Source organism: Ammospiza caudacuta, chromosome Z (assembly GCF_027887145.1).
Source record: "Ammospiza caudacuta isolate bAmmCau1 chromosome Z, bAmmCau1.pri, whole genome shotgun sequence".
In the NCBI taxonomy this organism is placed as follows: Eukaryota; Metazoa; Chordata; class Aves; order Passeriformes; family Passerellidae; genus Ammospiza; species Ammospiza caudacuta.
In genome coordinates this window covers 44,190,633-44,209,367 of record NC_080632.1, presented here as the reverse complement: position 1 = coordinate 44,209,367, position 18,735 = coordinate 44,190,633, and the positions used below count along the sequence as shown (strand labels likewise).

Below are 18,735 nucleotides of genomic sequence, written 5' to 3'. Positions count from 1 at the left end.
TATGAATTGAAATGATTTCTTATTTTTTTTTAGGAATTTAGTCATAAAGCTACACTCTTGAAGAATGGCAAGATCAGAACCAGTAAAGGACAAATACTACAGAATCCAGTTCAGTGGGTTAAAGATCTATTAGGAAGTGATATTTCTGTGACATGGAAGTATGTGTGGAATAAGGTAGGCCTGATTTGATTCCCAAAGTTAGCAATAATGAATGACTGTAACAAGTTTCACTAATCTAATCTCCTTACTGTTATTAAAACAAAAGAGGGTACAAGCCTGAACTTTAAATATCATCTCACTTTTAATGAATGAGCAGCAAAGAAAGTGCTGTGGTTACATAGTTGTATAGTGAAGTCATCATGAATGTTGAAAGAACATGGAATGCTCACACTGTAAGTTAAAAGGAATTTGAAAGAGTTGCTTTAAAGATGATTAAGACTGATAGAAAAAACTAAAAGGTAGTTTGAACAAAAAGGAACAAACTTACTGAAATATCAGGGTGTCATGCATGATTGTTGCAAAAATACTGGCAGAGTTTAAAGGGCATTACAGATGGGCTGTATTATACTTGGGTTTTTTTAAAATTAGAATTCAAATTAGCATAATTTCTTCTTGATCTTGACAGATGCAGATTAGGTTTACAAGTGCATAAACTCACTTTTAAAAGGAAAGTGAGGTTTCTACACCTATCAGAAAAAAACCCTAAAAAATACTAATTAAAGCAATCAGTTATCCATCTAGATTTCTTTTTACAGGTTACATATCTTGGGACAGAATTGTCAAAATTTAGTGTTGGTGAAACGTCAGTTTCCAGTGACTTGGAGTTACCAGCACAGAAAGGAAATCCTTTGGGTACGTACCTCTTAAAATCTAATATTCTTCATAACTGAAAGCAGAAGAAAATGATTTCTAAAGGACTTAAAGACCAGAATCTCTATTGATTTCTAGTTTTTTTTTCTTGGGTATATGGTTACCACTAATCTTAATCTTGAAATGTAAGTAGTGCCAAAATTTGTACAAAAAGTCTAAAAAACTACATTTCCATAAATTTGTTGTGTGAAGGGAATAGTTACTAATTATTTGGTTGTTATGTAAAAAAAATAGTAGCATTTTATAATAGAATATTTCCTATAAAGTGAAGTTTTGAGTAAGCCATTTTAATATTTTTTTATTCTATTGCCCAAGCAACACTAATAATTAGGAGGATACTTAATTCTCTAGAAATAAATAGTCAAAAGAAACAAAGTGTATCGATATGACAAGATGACACTGAACAATTTTTTCAGAACTGCTTAGCAAACTTAAGAACTTCAGTCTAATTTTGATAAGCAATGTATTCTCAGGGAAACAAGTCCCTTTGACAGCCAGTTGTACTTGGAGTCCATAAAGCTTTTAGGCCTTTGGGATTGCTTCTGTTAATTTGATAAGACACTCCATTTCATGTAATCTGGATACCAGGGTTGGTCTGTTTTTAACATACTGAAAGTAAATTTAAAGATAATAGTTCAAAAGAGCTAACTTGGTATTCAAATTACTGTGTTCTACTGGTTATGCTAAGAGCTTCCAGAGGCTGAGTTTATTTTTCCTTGCTTCATTAACTTCAAGTTATACCAGGTGTAACTGACTTAGATCTATATTTGGTTTCCAAACTTTTTGATAGGCCTTTGAAAATTTCACTAGTTCTTCTGAATTATTTGTATTGTGAAAAATTTATTATAAAGATTGTAACTTCTAGAACAGAGAAATCTGTTTATTGAAAAACTATTCTTGACCAAAAAAAAGTTGGTCTGAAGATCAGCAAGTGTTTTTCCCAGGTAGTCCAGGGTCATCTGGAAAAGAGTATTTGAGGAAGTTTTTTGTGATATGTGATTTAAGACAATTGCCTAACTGTTAGTCTTACATGGGAAGTTGAGAGGGCAAGTCAAAGTGTTCACAGTTTCAGTTCCATTTCAGATACTACATGGCCAGATATCTAGGACATTAAACAGTGCCTTAAATTGTTTCAGAAGAGGATTAATCTGCAGGGTTGTTTTGTGAGTACAGTTCTGCTCATTGGACAACCCTCAAATGGTTTCCGAGCTCAGTTCATGAGTTAGCTTGTTCCAAGTGCTTTTTCCAGCAGGCACTTTGCCTGCAGCCAGCCTGCTCAAAAGCAGAGGAAAGTTTGCTGGTGTGGATGTGAACTATTCTGTACTGCTTGCCTGGAGACATAGAGTGCCCAGGCACTCTTCTATCTTTCTAATATGCTTAGGGCCTGTGTGTATTGTATAGTAGAAGTTTTTCTGCTTTTCAAAGAACCAAACTTCTTTTTTTGCTTTTTGTATTAATGATTTTTTTTTTCTGTGTGTCCCAGAGCATTGTTAAAAAAGAAGATTGGGGCCTGGGAATTTGAGCAATTTTGGAGGAGAATGCTATTATTTTTAATACTCCTCCCTCACTGTCCTTGTAACTTCCCATACCTTGGCCCAGTGTTCATTGAGTTACTGTATGAAGAGCATAGAGAAGTGGGAAGAAAATGATATATGATAGTGGCTACACCTAGCCATCTTGGTGTAGAATAGAAAGAAGCAGCTACCAATGAAATTTTTGTACAGCCCAGTTTAGGAAGAGTGTCTTAGGAACCTCTACCAAATCAAGGCCCTTTGGCGAGAAGAGAAGGAGTTGCTGTTCTGTGGTGGCTAACACAATAAATGGTCCAGTTTTTCAGCTTGGTTGAGATTTAGAAGTTGCTTCAACGTTTATATGGCTTCAGACTTCTAGGTACCTTAGGGGTGTTAGTTCAAAAACCTTGCAGAGCCCATGAAGTAAAGCAGTCCCAGACCAATGCAAGTATTTAGTAGAAGCACTAGAGATTGCAATTTTGGAATTGGTCATCTAAATCCTAACTAAATTTTATTTTATGTACCTTCTTTGAGTCTGAGTCTTCAGTCTCTCCTAGGATCATGCCAGCAGAAAGCAAGAATTACTGTATTCAAGCCTTAGTGAGAAGTAAACATTAAGCAAATTAGCAGTACTCTTGGACTATCTGTATGCAGGAAAACAGAATAAACAGTTATTTTATACATTAGAATTCCTCCATGCTTTCCAATACTTGTCATAATGTTTGTTAAAAATTACCAAGAATAACAAGGATTCAGAAGCAGATGTCAGCTGAAGAACAGATTTAAGTTGTCAAGCAAATGTTGGTGTTAGGTATTTCACATTGAAATTCCAGCAAAGTGGCTTAAAATAAAAGCTTATTCAGTTGTTACAGTAAGTATGATGTGCACATTCATTTTGCAGATTGCTATTTCAGGAAGACAGTCTTTGGAAAACAGCATGACTAGTCCAATTGTTGTGCACAGGCAATCCCTTACTGCCTTTAACAACCATTATCCACCTGTAAAGATTAAAATGGCTCTTGTTCACGTGTAGTTCATGAAAGGTCCCAAAGTTGTATGGAAGAAGAGTGTTTTCAAGGGAATCCAAATGATTTCTTAATGGCTGAACCATAAGCTGTTTTGAAAGGTTTATGCTAGTGTTATTTGAGGTATGGAGTATTAAATTTTAAACTAAACTCAGGAGGAATGCTGAAAGGAAGTGGGAAAGTTGTTCTATGATTGTATGTGATATGGTGTGTTTCTGTTTTCCTTGAGGCAAGCAATGAAACACATACATTTAGTAGGCTACTTTTCAAGTTAGAGTTTTAGGGTGTCTGTTGCAATTTTGCCAAGGAAGATATAGATGTAAAAACCCTCAAAAAACAAGCCCCAGTCATCTTAAAGCAGCAACTGCTGGGTTGGTAAAGGAGCAAAGGAAAGTTTGCCCTTACATGTGTTAGGTGATATAAGGCTAAGTGAAAATACAAAGAAACAAATTAAGAAAAGTAAAAAACATAACTTCTCTGTGCATTAAACCATCAGTGTTAAGATACACTTCTTGTTCCTTGAACAGAAGTATCTTTTCATGCTCCTAGGAAAGAATTTTATCACAAGGAGCCACCAGCACTATCAGAATCCTGGTAGTGGCTCTATTGCTTAGCCTCTTGGAAGCTTTGACCTGAGTAATACGCAGCCAAACACCACATCCCTGCCACAAACATAAGTTGTGAGAGCTGTGTGCTGAAGGAGAAGCAGCTGTTGCCAGGGAATTTATGAGTGAGTGTTTTTTTAGCAGTCTAGAAAACCTAATGGTGGATGCAAGGGCTATGCAAGAGATATGAGAGGAAAAAAAAAAGTAGGTGGCATGGAATTGATTTGTGTGTGGGAGGGAAAGAGTGCTGGGGAAAAATGGTTACACTTCTGAGGGTTTAGGTTAGATCTAAATGACCCAATAGCAGCGTTTTTCATAGCTCAATATGGTCAACTCTTAGAATTGAACAATTAGAAACATTTTGCTATTTTGGTGTAGTTAACAAAATAACTTTGTGTCATTTTGAGTACTCAGTTAAATGTCTCAAAAAAAAAATAGCATGGAGAAATGTCTTCTGGATTTAGGTGGAGAAATATGATACATAAGCATTGCTAAATGATCTTGTATAATCTAATTTAGAGGGTGGTGTGGAAATGCTTCTGAAGATGCTTTGACCTTTATGTAGTTGACCAAGCTTGTAACTTTGTGTTTTCAGTATTGCATTTTACATTGATTGCACTTCAAACCCCGTCTGTAATACTTGCATGATTTTAACAGTGCCTATTGCACTTCATTTGGTATTTTTGCCTCTACTGCCTGTGATTACACTATGGAGGGATGACCCTGACTCACCACAGTGCAAAGCTGGAGTGATCAGCTCAAACCCCAGTGCCAGATAATACTGCACTGGCGAGGGTAACAGTGCCAAGTCAGGTCTGCCGTGGGAGGCAGTAAGACAGAAAACAGAAGTGAATCTAGTCTTTGTCAGTTTTTGGAAACTAAAAATACATCCATATTTTAAAGCAATTCTTAATGCTTCTGTACATAGGCCCTACAGCGACCTTGCAGGGATTAAGCTGACAAACCTCTGGAGAAAATGCTTTGTTATCTTTTTTTTTCTTAAATAGAAGCAAACAGGCTTCATATCTTAAATGACAGATCAGAATATTTGGAGGAAGGTGGTCTGTAAAGTTACAAAAAATAAATTCTGTAGTAGATTGCTACATTTATTTATATCAAAACCCCCAGATTTAATTGCTCTTTGATATTAATTGAAAAGTAACAAAGACTATGGTTTGTAGAAGTTATGTATCTCTGCTGAACAAATGAACAGCCAGATTGACATTTTCTCAAATATGCCTACTATTTGTGTTCTGCTTGGCAAAATAATGGTCTTACAGCATATAAAGTCACTGTCACCCAACCATCTAGGTGCTCAGTCCTGAATGGAAACAGTTACAGCAAGAGTGTAGAGTTATAGTGTAGCAAAAGTAACCATTAACAGACAGTGGAGATAATACAAAATTAAAGACACATGTTATTAAAAAAAAAATTAACAAACTGTACATTTACAGTTGTTCCATATATAAATTTTTTGTTCATACCTACTTTAATTACTTTGTCAATTGAAGAAAAAAGGCTGCTGAATATGCAGTATAATACGTAAAAATTATCTACCATCTCAGTTTTGACATCTCTGCCTTGTGAATCTCAAATCTTTTCTGTGGATGTCTAAATATAAGCTTCTCAAGTTTCACAGTTTGACCTTTTTTTAAAATGAACTGTAAAAAGAAAACTCCTGTTTCAGAAGGAAATTCCTTTGCAAGCATATCAGGATGAGTGCTTCAATCAGTCTCTTAAATGAAATTTTGTAAGTGCTATGAGAAGTTTCATAACCCATAGATGGTTTTACTGTATTGGTTTGTCCTCTAGTTCTGTTTCCAAAGAACTAGGCACATACACCATGCCACCGCTGTTTTACTTTGTGCTAAATCAAATCTGAAGGTAAAGCTCAGCTGTATAAGTTGGCTTTAAACTAGTTTACTTTGTGGGCTTTACTAGTCCTGGAAAATGATAGAAGGGTAATCAATTTCAGTTTTCTTGATAGTCAGTTGTCCTCTCTTGTACACCAGTATAAAGTTGTGATGCTGAAATGGCTGACTTAACAGGAGAGTATTTAAATCCTCATGAATCACTCCAGATAAATGAAACTTAGCTATTATATGTGTCAGCTCCTAAACAAGTGTAAAATCAAGCTACTAGAAAACACTGCATGTGCATATTTGCAACAGTCTTCCGTTATATTTTAAATTATAAACTTTTCAGGACAGGTATCTCATATGCATATTTGAACGGTTGAAGATACTTTGTGGCATAATCCAAACAACAAATCTAGCCCATTGTAAAATTAAATATTTTGTGCTGTAGTGTACTCCACATCAGAACCCTAGGTTCTGGTTAGGCTTAGACAGTTAGATCAGAAAGTACTTTCACTAGAAAACTTTATTATTATCTTCTTCGTGTTTTTGAAGGAAAACAGGAAAAGATGATGAATAACATTAATGTTTGAAAAGTCAAGATGTAATAAACCCGAGTTTATTATTTCTGACAAAAATAGCATGGCTTAAGGAACTTGATTCTGTACATCTGAATTTTTTGGACTGGGTATTATTGAAGTAGTAGCTTATCATACTATTAATAATGGCAACAGTGATGTGAAAGAGAAGTACTTGAAATATTTAAAAACCCCCAGTGAACAAACCATATACAAACAAAACACAAAACCCTGACATCTCATATATGCTTTTTCCTCCTTACCTATAGTAGAATATTCATCAACTACACTAAGTCCCCATTTATGTGACTCTAAAAGACAGGGAGATTAACTATATGTTCTTTGTATTTTGTACTTGGAAAGAAAATTGAGATTGTAGACAAAAATGTCTGTCCATAGTATTTTTCAGTCTTGGGGGGATTTCAACGTGCAACTATTATACTGTTCTCTCTTCTTTATGGCTTACGGACAAAATACTTGTAAGTACTTTTCAGAACTGTAAAGTTCCAGGCATTTGCTTTATGTGCTTATATGCTTTACAAAGAAGTGCACAGTTCTGTCTGCAGAATTTACAAAGCAGTATTTTCTAGTAACTGCATACCTTGGCTGAGGTATAGGCTTCCTTCATCTTGCTTTCCAAAATCCTCTACCTGCTGTTCTTTGACTGTCAGCAGGGTAGGAAGTAAAATGTCACATGATTGATTCATACTTGAGCTATGTAGCTAGCAAGAGCCAAAACAAAATCACTTTTCAGAGGGACAAAAATTGTGGGTGGGCAGAGGACGGTAGGGGAAGAAACAACTATCAGGGACTGCATGCCATGGAAACCAATTCTAAGTATCTGATGTCTGCATTTCTTACCTGTAAGCCAGATTTTTCTGACATTGGAAAATTACTTCAGAAGAAACCAGATGATACTGTGATTGCACAGAATCGTAGGCTAACATAGGTTCAGTAGGACCTTTGGAGGTCTTCAGTTCAACTTTCTGTTCAAAGTAGGACCAGTTTCCAAATTAGATAAATTTGCCTTGTCCAGGCACATTCTGCATATTTTCAGGGACGGGTATTCCTATGCTTAACCATGCTCAGGATGAATTTTTCCCCAGTATCTAGTGGGAAACTTGCTTTTTAAAACTTTTGCCCCTTTTTTTGATACAGAAACTATGTTCTCCTGAGAAGTCCAGCCAGAGTACTTAAAACCAACTCCTAGCTGAGCGCTTTGAACATTGGCTTTCTGGCCTTTTTACTTTGTGGAACAAGTGGTAAAAGAATCCTTTGATAACAGACCCATCTTCTTACTTAATCAGGTGCACTATAGCATTTTCATCTGCTTTGGTGGTCCTGTGGAGACTGAGAGAAGACTGAGACAAACAGAACTGTTGTAGATTATCTTCTGGAGCACGCCTTTTCTTGTCTTAGTTATGAAAGCAATAAATGTAAGGCAGTGTGAGCCACATCAGCCTTCAAGAGGCACTGGCTTCTGCCTGCTGCTTTGCTTTAAACAAACAAGACAGACTGTTTTGACATCACATTGATAATATGAGGTGAAAATATTTAGGAGATTATCTGATGATATTATCTTCGGAAGTGTTTGATTTTTATCACTTTTTTATCTGTTTGATGTTTTTTTCAGGAATACACTTTTAACAAAGTTATGACAAAGCTTTTAAACCAAACAATTCAGTCTTTCAATCACCATGTGATAATAGTGTAGGAGAAGGCTCTAGAAGTTGTTCTGAGGTTGTACATAAAACTTAAAAAATAGCTGCTTTAGATTTTACCAGTGCATGAAAAATAGGAGCTGTTGGTTTTTCAAAGCACTTTTCTGACCTGAACTGAAACTTGATTTATAACTTGTATTATGTTTCTTCCAACTTGCATTTCAGTCTGCTATAAACTGCAAGAATTTTAAAGTGTTCTGGTTTTAATTACCCAAGTTTGGAGCTGGAACTTTTTATGCACTATCTTGGCACATTAAGTTCAGGTTTTCTAAAATGGTTAGAAATAATTTTAGAGAACCATTTTACTTTCGAATGAGTATACAAGTGAATCATTATATAATCAAGTCTACAGCAATAACATAATAGGTTAAAAAGAAAGAATCATATGTTGGAAACCTACATCCTCCTAGTCATACCAAGAAATAGTCTCCTCCAATTATTTTTAAAGCAATCTTTGGGTCTTTTAAGAATGGATACTAGTATATGATTTTGTTGATGTTGAGTTAAAAATCATTAATATTGATATTTAAATACGGTGATGGACTTGATTGAGAAACTGAAAGGTAATCTGGACAGCTGTGTAAAAATATTTTCAATAGAAAATATTTTTTTAATAAGAGAAATTGAACCAGCCATTCTGTTTTATTTTAGAAGTACTTATTTTACTTATTTATAAATTCAGTCTTGAAGATAGATTCTTTTATGGGAGGATGTGCATAGTTCTCAGTTAGTATTGGCATGTATGTCAGTTATACTTCTCTCACCTTTGGGGATAAAATCATTTTACATCTATAGCAAAAAAGAGCTACTAAGATGTAAATTGTCATTTTGTGTCCCTGAGAGACTATTGAAACATTGCTGGATTTCTAAAATACATTGGTGGACTTGACGTTGACGTATTGTTAAATGAATAATGTAACAATATCATGATGCACCAATCCAAGGTACCTGAAAAATAATAATTCAGTATATGTCACATAATAAGCATTTGTTACTGTGTAACAGCCACATACCCCAGGATATGTAGGGAAAAAAACAGTTACTATATCAGAACATGATGTATGCATAAGGTTAATGAAAAATAATATATTCGTATCACTTATCTGGGTAATGCTCTAAAGAAGCCTATAAAGCAGTATTTCTGTTGTACATTTTTCAGACATTTAGAAACAGATGAACTATTAACTGTGTGTCTTGAAAAAGCATAACATCTTTAGGTTCATTTGTGGGAATAATACTTTCTACCATATGAAACATAATTTAAGAATTCAGCATAAACATTGAAACTGATGCTTTAGAATAAAAGGCATGAATACTTGGTCTCTAATCATACCTGCAAGTCCTTTTACTATGCAGACACAGTACAACAAGAAAGGCCACTGTTATGGAGCAGTTAGAAAAAAGAATCATTCTAAACACCTAATATTTTTTCTGCTTTATGACATTGCTTTTGCCAATATCATTGGATACATAAACACACCTTGAACTTCTGAGGAATACTATCCTTTATTGAGTGGAGAAAGTAGTGTTTCTTCCTCAAATACACAATTTTATCTAGAAGGAATGGAATAAAGTAATGAATTGTGAAAATATGAATTAAATTCCACACTACTGCTATACAGATTTCAGTTATAGGCAGATGGTGAACTGAACCTATAGATCATCCATGATGAGTCATGGATGATGTGTGAAGAAAGAAACCATAAGCTAAGGTACTATCAAGAGGTGCTCTATGTCTTTCTGAAACTGTTATAGCTGTTCTGTGAATGACCTGGTCATTATAGTCCATTAAGGAGCTTCCAAACTGAAATTATTTATTTATTACTATGATGCTATAAATAACCTTTGATTTTTTTTCTGTAAAATGCAGTGTGCATGATTTAGGTCACTTGATAGATTAATTATTGGGGAAAAGATACTTTCAGCATTGGGATGGAGATGAACACAAAGGATCAAAATGCAGGTAGTCATAATTCCTGCTAGCCTGTATCTTGTAGTGGATGGACACCACTTTAACTTTAGGTGTCTGACTGATATGATTGATCTGTTCATTAGAAGAAGATGTCTCCTTACTGATTGGTTTGTAAGGACAAATGTGGAGTCCAGCATTTACAAGCGAAAAAAAGAATTGACATCTATATCATGTGAAGTGAATCAAGAACTCTGGGGAGACCTGAAAAAAGTGAATGCATTTAGAGGAAAAAAAATATTAAATTATTGGGAAAATATTGTGTTTTGTAAGATAAAGTTCTGGTGTTAGAATGGCAATCTGTCCACACACATCTGTTTTTCCAAAATACCAGGTCTTGACCAGCTTTTCTTTCCATTTGATAGATCATGAATACCAATTTTTAAAAACCTTAAGAACACAAAAGGCAGTTACTTGCTTTCAGTCAAGTCTCAGGAGAATATTAAGTGAAATAAGTTCTTGATGTGCCTGTAACCGAAACCACTGATATATTCCAATCTTAGGAGAAAAAACAGCTATACGTACCAGGCCATGTGTCTGGGTTAAAGGGAAAAAATGCATACGAAAGCTTTAGTTTTGGTCTAAACTAGACAAAAGCTCATAATCCTGTAACTGAGATTTCTTCTTCTTCCTGAATAATTGTAGAATATAGTGAACCAGTACCATGTTGAACTGCCCTGGTGAACTTTTCAGCTTAGTTATTAAATTTCAGGTGTTAATCCAGGTTTTAGTGTCCAGGTTCAGTGTAATAGGTAATGGGAACACTTAATCCAAAAGAAAAGTTATTTTCAAAATTATCACTAGCATGGGCAGAACTATTGTGCCTCAGTCCAATAGCAACCTTTATTTAAAGATTCAGAAGGCCCAAAAATATTGTTTATAGGAACTGCTGGCTGTCATTTCTGAGGCCTTACTTGGTCTGAATAGACAGTGCATGTTGGAACTCTTGGGTTGTGACTGATCTTTTCTAAGTTCTTGAGAGGAGTGTGGATAAGGCCTAAGAAACTTGAAAGCACTTAAGACAGATTTTTCTTCTATTAATGTTCCGCTGTGGCAGTTTAGATCAAATGCTGTCACCTTTAAGTGTGTTGTTCTTAGATCTTCTCTTTGTTTATGCATTTGTAGCCTGTGTCTAGGCTAGTTGTTCTGAACCAGATCCTTTTGAGTCTCAAAAGAATAAAGTCTCCTGTGGCTTTGCCAGATACTGCAAATCAGTTCATCTTTCCCTCAGATCTGGTAATCATCATTAGGTGTTTTATAGAAGCATTTAAACTTGATTTACTGATGCTTGTAAATTTACTCAAATATGTTGACTAAACTGCAAGAGCATTTAAATTATTTTACAGATAATTTACACCAGTAAGATAATTGTAAAATACATAACCCATTTTTTGGATACTTTCTGTACTTTCTTGCTTGGGAAAAATAAGGTAGATGTTAGTGGGATTTTTAAGGCCTGATCTTTCAGGAGCTATTTGAATGATCAGAAAATGGTGACTGCATGGAAGTGACAATTTTCTCTTCACTGACTAATGCTTATGCAACTGGAGATTATAGTCTGACATTTGTGTAGTTGCCATTAATGGAAATTCTCCTTAAGTACAATTTTCAGATTCATAACAGCCACAGCAGACAAGGACTGCTAGAGATGCAACAAAATGGAAACACAAGTTGAAAATATTTAGAGTGGTTTCAAAACTCTAAGACTAAAATGGATGCTTTCAAAGACAGAAGGGATATTGATAAGCAGGATGGAAAAGCTGTCAAGAGATAACGTGTTTTCCCCATATTTATGGAAGAAAACCTCTCATTCTGATATTGATACTTTATCTTGCTGTTCCTGAAGATGATAGAAGACTGACAGAATAGGACAGCAAGGGTGGAAAAGCAGAGAAGGGCCCTGCTTGTGTGTCTAAATTTACTAAGTCTGCTTCTGTACCTGAGGCACTGAGTTTTGGGTAACAGTATAGGAACCTTCCTTGGCTGCTTACAGCCTCTAAACTGCCAGTCTTTTTTAAGGGGATTAGAGTTAAAGTCAGCAAAGTGCAGGAAGAAAACATCAAAGTGGGTATCAGAAGATTAAATATAGTAGCAAAGGGAGAGAGAAAGGGGAGAAAGACTTGAGAAAGAAAAATGCAAAGGAAAAGAACTCATTGGTGTCAGAGGAAGAAACACAGGAACCAAAATACTGATTCATACCTACATGGGAAAATTACTATCTGTGGATATAGAAACTTTTTAATCAAACACTGGTGTCAGAACTGAGAAAGGCAGCTTTAGGATGTATAAATTACTGTGGTTTTGCTAGATGCTGACTGTTATCTAAAATTACTGAGAAGTGGAGAATACAGAGATTAGATATGTTAATTGTTCACTTAGGTAAAGTACTTATGGTGGAATATGATGTTCAATCGACAAAATGTTAATCCAGTAGGCAAAACATAAATTTGACACAAAGGAATCAACAAAGAAAGCTGTTATCTGCTGCTCAAAAAGGTGACTTCAATATATGTATTTGGTCTTATCTCTCTTACAATTCACATTTGAGTTGAGAATTTTTAGTCAGTAAGTTAAATCATTGCAGTACAGAGAAGAGCCTTTCCAAAGTAAGAAAATAGCATCTTTTCTCTAATTATGATCTATCAATACAGGATGTTAAATTAGTTACAGGCTTTGCTAAGAATTTTATTCTACTTACATACAAAATGTGGACATTTCAGAACAAAAAAAGAGCATTTTTTCAACTAGAGCAGAAATCATGCCTATCATGCCATTGTATACTCAGTATTAATGAAAATGTTTCATCTCAGTTTCTGCCAGTTTATTTTCTTTTTAAAAAATTCCCGGCATACTTTAAGATCATTTTTACCTGAAGTTGTCTTTCAAACTATTTAGTGATTTTTTTATCCAAGCATTCCTTGTACCTTTACAACATCACTTTTAAAGGAGTGTGTAAGTTGGCTTCTTCTGGTGTGACTGACTGCTGCTTCATAAGCGTGAGGAGTGTTGTGATGTAACTTTCCACATAGGTCTGGTGTGCAGCCTGGCCATCTTGGTCGCAGTCAGTGATACTTAAATATATTCCAGATATCAGATCGTACATTTTATTCCATTATGTACTGTGTTATGTGTACTGAACATGCACTGAGCTTGTAAGACACACAAGACTCTATTTGCACCTCTGAACACCAACCTCTCTCTTCTAGTAGCAATTTGCTACTTGGCTGGCTTTGGGTGGTGTGCTCCTGGAACTCAGGAAATGGTAGGGAAATCGTCACCAAGACATGGAATTAAAAGGTGTAGCACCTGCACTGTTTGTTTTAGCACTGGCACCACTGATGTCCATTCAGTGAGTTTATTTTGCTTCTTTGAATTGGTGTAGATGACAGAAATGAAAAGTGGTAGTAACAAAGAAAGATAGCCCAGTAATAAGTACAAGTTAACTGGCCAACTGGTGTAGCTCCAAACATGTTTTCTGTGCCTCTTGACAAGGATTTATCTTGACTGATCTAATAATCCTGAAATAAGTATCCTGGTTTGCTTCTTGAGGACACTTGAATGTTGTTTGGACACAATATTTTGTTGCTGTTTGTTGTTTTGGTTTTGTTGTCGGTTTTTGTTGGGTTTTTTAAACAAAAACCATCTCCACTTTCATGAGACTTCTCTCTCTTGACACCATCTGCTGTGTGTAACGGTTGTGCCCTCACTGGCAGTTTTCTGTATTGGACTGATTGTGGCAGCTCAGAAGCTGTATTACTTTGTGCAAGGATGCTGAAGGGAAAAAGTGGAGATGAAAAAGTATGAAAGCAAGTAACTCTGAAATCTGAAGCTCTGAGTGCATTTTGGAATCTGTAGTGTTATGGATCAATGTCTTCTAATATTTCTCACTGGTGGATCTTTACAATGTTACTTTGTTAGTGTTTTTTAACAGTGAGAAAAGTTCACCTTCTCCTGTACTGACAAAAGTGCTTTAAATTTATGCATTGCAATAGTTAATTCAGTCCAGCAGATACTCAGATATTGAAAATACTTATGTTCAGTCCTGCAGTTTCTTCTGTACATGTCTGCACTTTATATCTTTTCATAAAGTTGTTTCAGGACAGGCATTTTCTGTGAGAGATTCCTTATTTTGGGAAAGTACAATGAACATGCCTCTTTGTAGATATAATACATGAAATTCAAGCAGTACTGAAGAGCAACTGCATTTTCCTATTATATAACTGGAGATGTCTGAGATGGCTAGCTTCCTAGGCTGGGCACCAGGAGATGTAGTAGTGGCCCTTGTCTCATTGAGCACTTGGTCTGAGTGAGACATACTGGTAAGACGTCCTAAGTCTTACGCCACAAGATTCCTGGGGCACATTACAGATTCTTTGGGATCACTAAGACTTGCAAGGTTCTGACAAACTACAAATACCTTTTTAGGTAATAGTGCCAGTGACTGCTTTCCATTAATCATTTGCATTCATTTTTAACAGGGTCATCTGTCCAGTTCAACTCAGTGGAAAGCCTGACACATTTTCTTCAATTCCATGAGATAGTAATGGCACATAAAGAGGAGTTTCTACCATGCTCTGCAATGGAAAAGCACTGGAATTTCTACAAGGAATGCAAAGATTTTGGATTCTAAAGACTTCTTGCATGTTAATGAATTTTTCTTTGCCATCACTTAAAAGTAAACATTTGAGCTTTTAGAACTAAGTACTTTGCTGCTGTCATTTTGATAAATCATTTGTCCAGCACTTGGGATGATGGAAAATTTGTTTGGGTAAGTGAGGAACAGGGAAGTACTAAGTAGCAGGCAAAGATAACTGTATAGAACTGAGTAATATTTACTCTTGCACTGCAAGATTAAGAAATGGGGAAATAGATAGGATTTACACACTGATGCTCATTGTGAATTACATTCCAGGCTGATTACTTTTACGTTGAACTTTTTAAGTTGAACTTTTTAAAGTTAAGTTTTAATTTCAGATTAAAGTAACTGCCCGTGCTTGATGGGGCAGGACAGAAACAGACAGACATCAGCACTCACAGTCACTTCTTACACCTAAACCTGGAACTGCTGTAGCTGAGCATGTGCTGTCAGAAATGGCAGTGCATTGTGTGTAGTAACATAAATTGTTAGGTTAGGCAAAAAATCAAGATGAGCAGCCTTGGAAATCATCATCAGCTTTGCTTTATGTGGTGTATATATATATATATATATATATACACACACACACACACACACACACACATATATATATTATATATATATAAATTTGAGAAGGGGAAAAAGTGCTCAGAGAGGTTTAAAGACAAATCTTAGCTGTTGGAAGTGCTCAGGAGAATTCCATTCATGTTCCAGCCAAATCTCTCTGATAGGCAGAAAATGTGCTGGCATATGACAGGAAATGCAATTAGCCTGTTTGTGGAACACTAATTTTTCCAGGTAACAGCATCTCAGATATTCATCCCAATCTCTGAGGGATTTCTTTTATTTTAATTTTACAATGTTTGAATCTGCTTTAGCAGCATATTTGTAACAGTTTTGACTGTTAAGAGAGTTATTTGCATTCAAGTGATATTCTTGCTCTTTTGTTCTTTGGATTATAAGAAGAGATGGAATAATAGTACTTGCTACTTCTAACTCCAGTGAATAGGATGGGAAGTATCTCCTGTTAATACATACTGTCAGCAAGCTATTTTGGAGTGTGAAGAGCTCTTCTGCAAAGATCTGATTACTGTCTTAAACAGAAGTTGGTTTAGAGAAGTGAGAGGAGTCTGATGTGCAGAGAGCTAGTACTATGCCCTAGGATGCATGAGCAGTCGTAGCCTAATGGGCTGTAAAGAATAAAGAAATGCCAGTGGCCTGGAAGTCAGAAAAGGTAAAAGCTGCTGAGTGACAGGTATTTTGTAAAGTCAGTTTCACAAAGAAAGAAAATGGAGTGTTCTCACAACTGCAGCAGCAAAACAAACCTGAAGGCATATTGTTTCAAAGGAAGTGCTTATTCAAATACTGTGTTTTCACTGAAAAGTAAAAGGTATTTGACTATTAAAATTACCTCTGAATTACATGTTTGTTTGACATTTTTTCTTTGTTGCAAGATGTCTAATAAAATTAATGTACAAAACCCAGGAGAATTTGACAGCACTATTTTGGTCTATTATATTAATATGATTACATGACCTAAGGCAATCCTAAGATACAGTGACAGAAAATTAAATGAGCAAGCTGAGCAAAGAGGTAGAAATGCAAAGTGATACATGAAAACCACCGTCTCTTACAGATGCTGTATGTAAAACTAATCTACCACTGAGGCTTTTTTCAGTTCTTAGTTGTATATAAGCGTCTTGAGAAAGGCATTAGTTTGACAACATATGGCTTAATATGACTAACAAACGTAGGATTCTGCTCCCCAAATCTTAAAACTGTGAATATTCTCTAATTTCCCTGCTGGAGTCCTTTGATTTTAATATAAAGATCCATGAAGAGAGAAAAAACTTAAACCGTCATGTTTTCTCAGGTTAAATTTATGCTTTTTAAGTGTACCTTTGCATAAAAATATCAGTGGTTGTCACTGGTCAAAGATGGGCAGCTATTAGTGATGCTAACTGCAGCAGTTACAAAGCTTCTACTCACAAGTGGCAGGTCCCCTTCCCAGCCCCTTCTGCTGCTTTCACAATTCAGTTCTTTTATTTAGTAGACCTCTTCTCCACTCCTAGGCTGTGAATTAGCACAGAAGGTGCAAGCTAAAGTAAAAAAGAATATAAAATGCAAATAGTAAGACAAAACTCCTGGCATTCTCACTGCTGTTAATATTCACACGGGGAATAAAAGGATAAAAAGGTGATGCAAAAAGCCAAAAATTCAGATTCATATTTCCACATAATTATTTATTTAGTTATTGCTGACATGAAATTAAAAAAAATCAGTGGAGAGATTAATACCAGTAAGGAAGACTGCAAGATTCAAAACAAAAGAATGAGTTAAGAGGAAGAGAAGCAGCTGGGAGGCAGAGAATATAACACAGGATCCATCGATTTTAAGGCCAGCAGGAACCAGTGTGACCTCCTGAGTAACAGGTCAGAGGTCATGAAACTCTGTAAGCAAGGGAAACACATGGAGAAGAGGAAAAAAGTAAAGGCAGGTGCAGGGAGAGCTAAAGTCATTCTAAGCAGAGGATCAACACAAAACATTGCACCTTCTTGCCAAGCAAAGCAGAGCAGGTCAGGGAAGAGAATAATGGGAATGAAAGCCAGCTTGTGAAAGGTATTTACAGTACTCTAAGGCAATACTGCTTGGGTTTTTGATGGTGGAAATACAGCTAAGGGGGAGGGAGAGTGATGAATAATGTTGCCATAGGAGTTTGGATAAATTCTTGAAGCAGTTGTAGTTGGCAAGTGTTTTGTCATGATGACATAAAGATTTTTTTCTGGTATTCAAACCTTAATACAAAACTGGAGGAAAATACTCTGTTCAAATCAATAGATTGAGCAACTGCCTACATGAGACTTGGGCCCTTTATTCTTATCACCAGTTATTACTTAGCTAGTTGGGTAGGAAATGATGTGGGTGATCTGACATTTGAAGTGCTAAGTTATGGCCATATCAAGAGAAACATGACACAGGAAGGGATGAAAACATTTCTAGGGAATGAGACTTTGGAACAGGATTCAAATAACTTTTAATGTGACTTTTGTATCTCTATGTTTTTTATGGATGTGGGTTTTTTTGTTGGGGTGTTTGTTTGTTTTTATTAAAACAAAGCTTTGGCTTTGTCTGTAGCAGGAGGTTTTACCACTTACACTAATACAGGTGTTGCGGAGTAATCCACAGGTGAGTTTTCCAGCATCTGTGGCCTTCCGATTTCACTTACGCATTTCTGCGGAGAGAGCGCCAACACCCAGTTACATATAACTTGGTCACAGTGGCTTATGCAATTACCAGCCGTAAGCTGAGCTGTCACAGCGGTGCCCAGCTGCAGGGTCAGCGCTACAGCAGCAGACAGATGCTCTCCGGTGCTGTGGCGTCTTCCACATTTCTCACCGAGCCGGTGCACCAAGGGCCCGAGGCTCTCTGCGAGCAAAGCCAACAGCGCGGCCTGACCTTAAAGCACCGGCCTTATCCTGGATGTGGTTGGGCATCTGCAGTATTCCAGGGCAGCGGCAGGTTATTTTACTATTAAATAAAAACAATAAAACGTCCCCAACCAACCTGCTATAAAACAGAGACTTAATGCCAGGGTGCAGCTTATTAGCTCAGAGCTGCGGCTATTGCCGCGCCTGGTGCCCACCTGGGACCGCAGCAGTCCCTCCCTCTCCACAGCTGTGCGCTCCCGGGGCAGCCGAGACGAGGACAAGGAGCCTGGGCCGGGGACTCGTCCCCAGCCCAGACCCAGCCCTGTCTTGCCGCCCGGTCGAGCCGGCTGTAGGGTTTGGGAAGCTCCTCGGCCGCTCCGCCCCCGATGAGGAGTCGTGGGGAAGTCGGTGCCGCGTTTGCCGGAGGGGCGGCGTGCAGGCGGCGGGTTCCTCCCGCTCCCAGGTGCTGGCGGGGACCTCACCGTCACCTCCCACTCGTCCTCCTCCTGCTGCCTGCCAGGTTTCGGGGCGGGCGG

The 18,735-nt window shown here is 36.8% G+C and overlaps 1 protein-coding gene across 1 annotated transcript in view; it reads left to right on the top strand.

Moving 5' to 3' along the window:
• The window catches only part of ANKRD31 (ankyrin repeat domain 31), a 62,139-nt gene extending 47,374 nt beyond the window's left edge, over positions 1-14,765 (top strand). The window contains 3 exon segments of the mRNA XM_058824186.1: positions 34-174; positions 756-852; positions 14,614-14,765. Coding sequence (XP_058680169.1) covers positions 34-174; positions 756-852; positions 14,614-14,765 — 390 coding nt within the window.
• Positions 14,766-18,735: the final 3,970 nt, after the last annotated feature.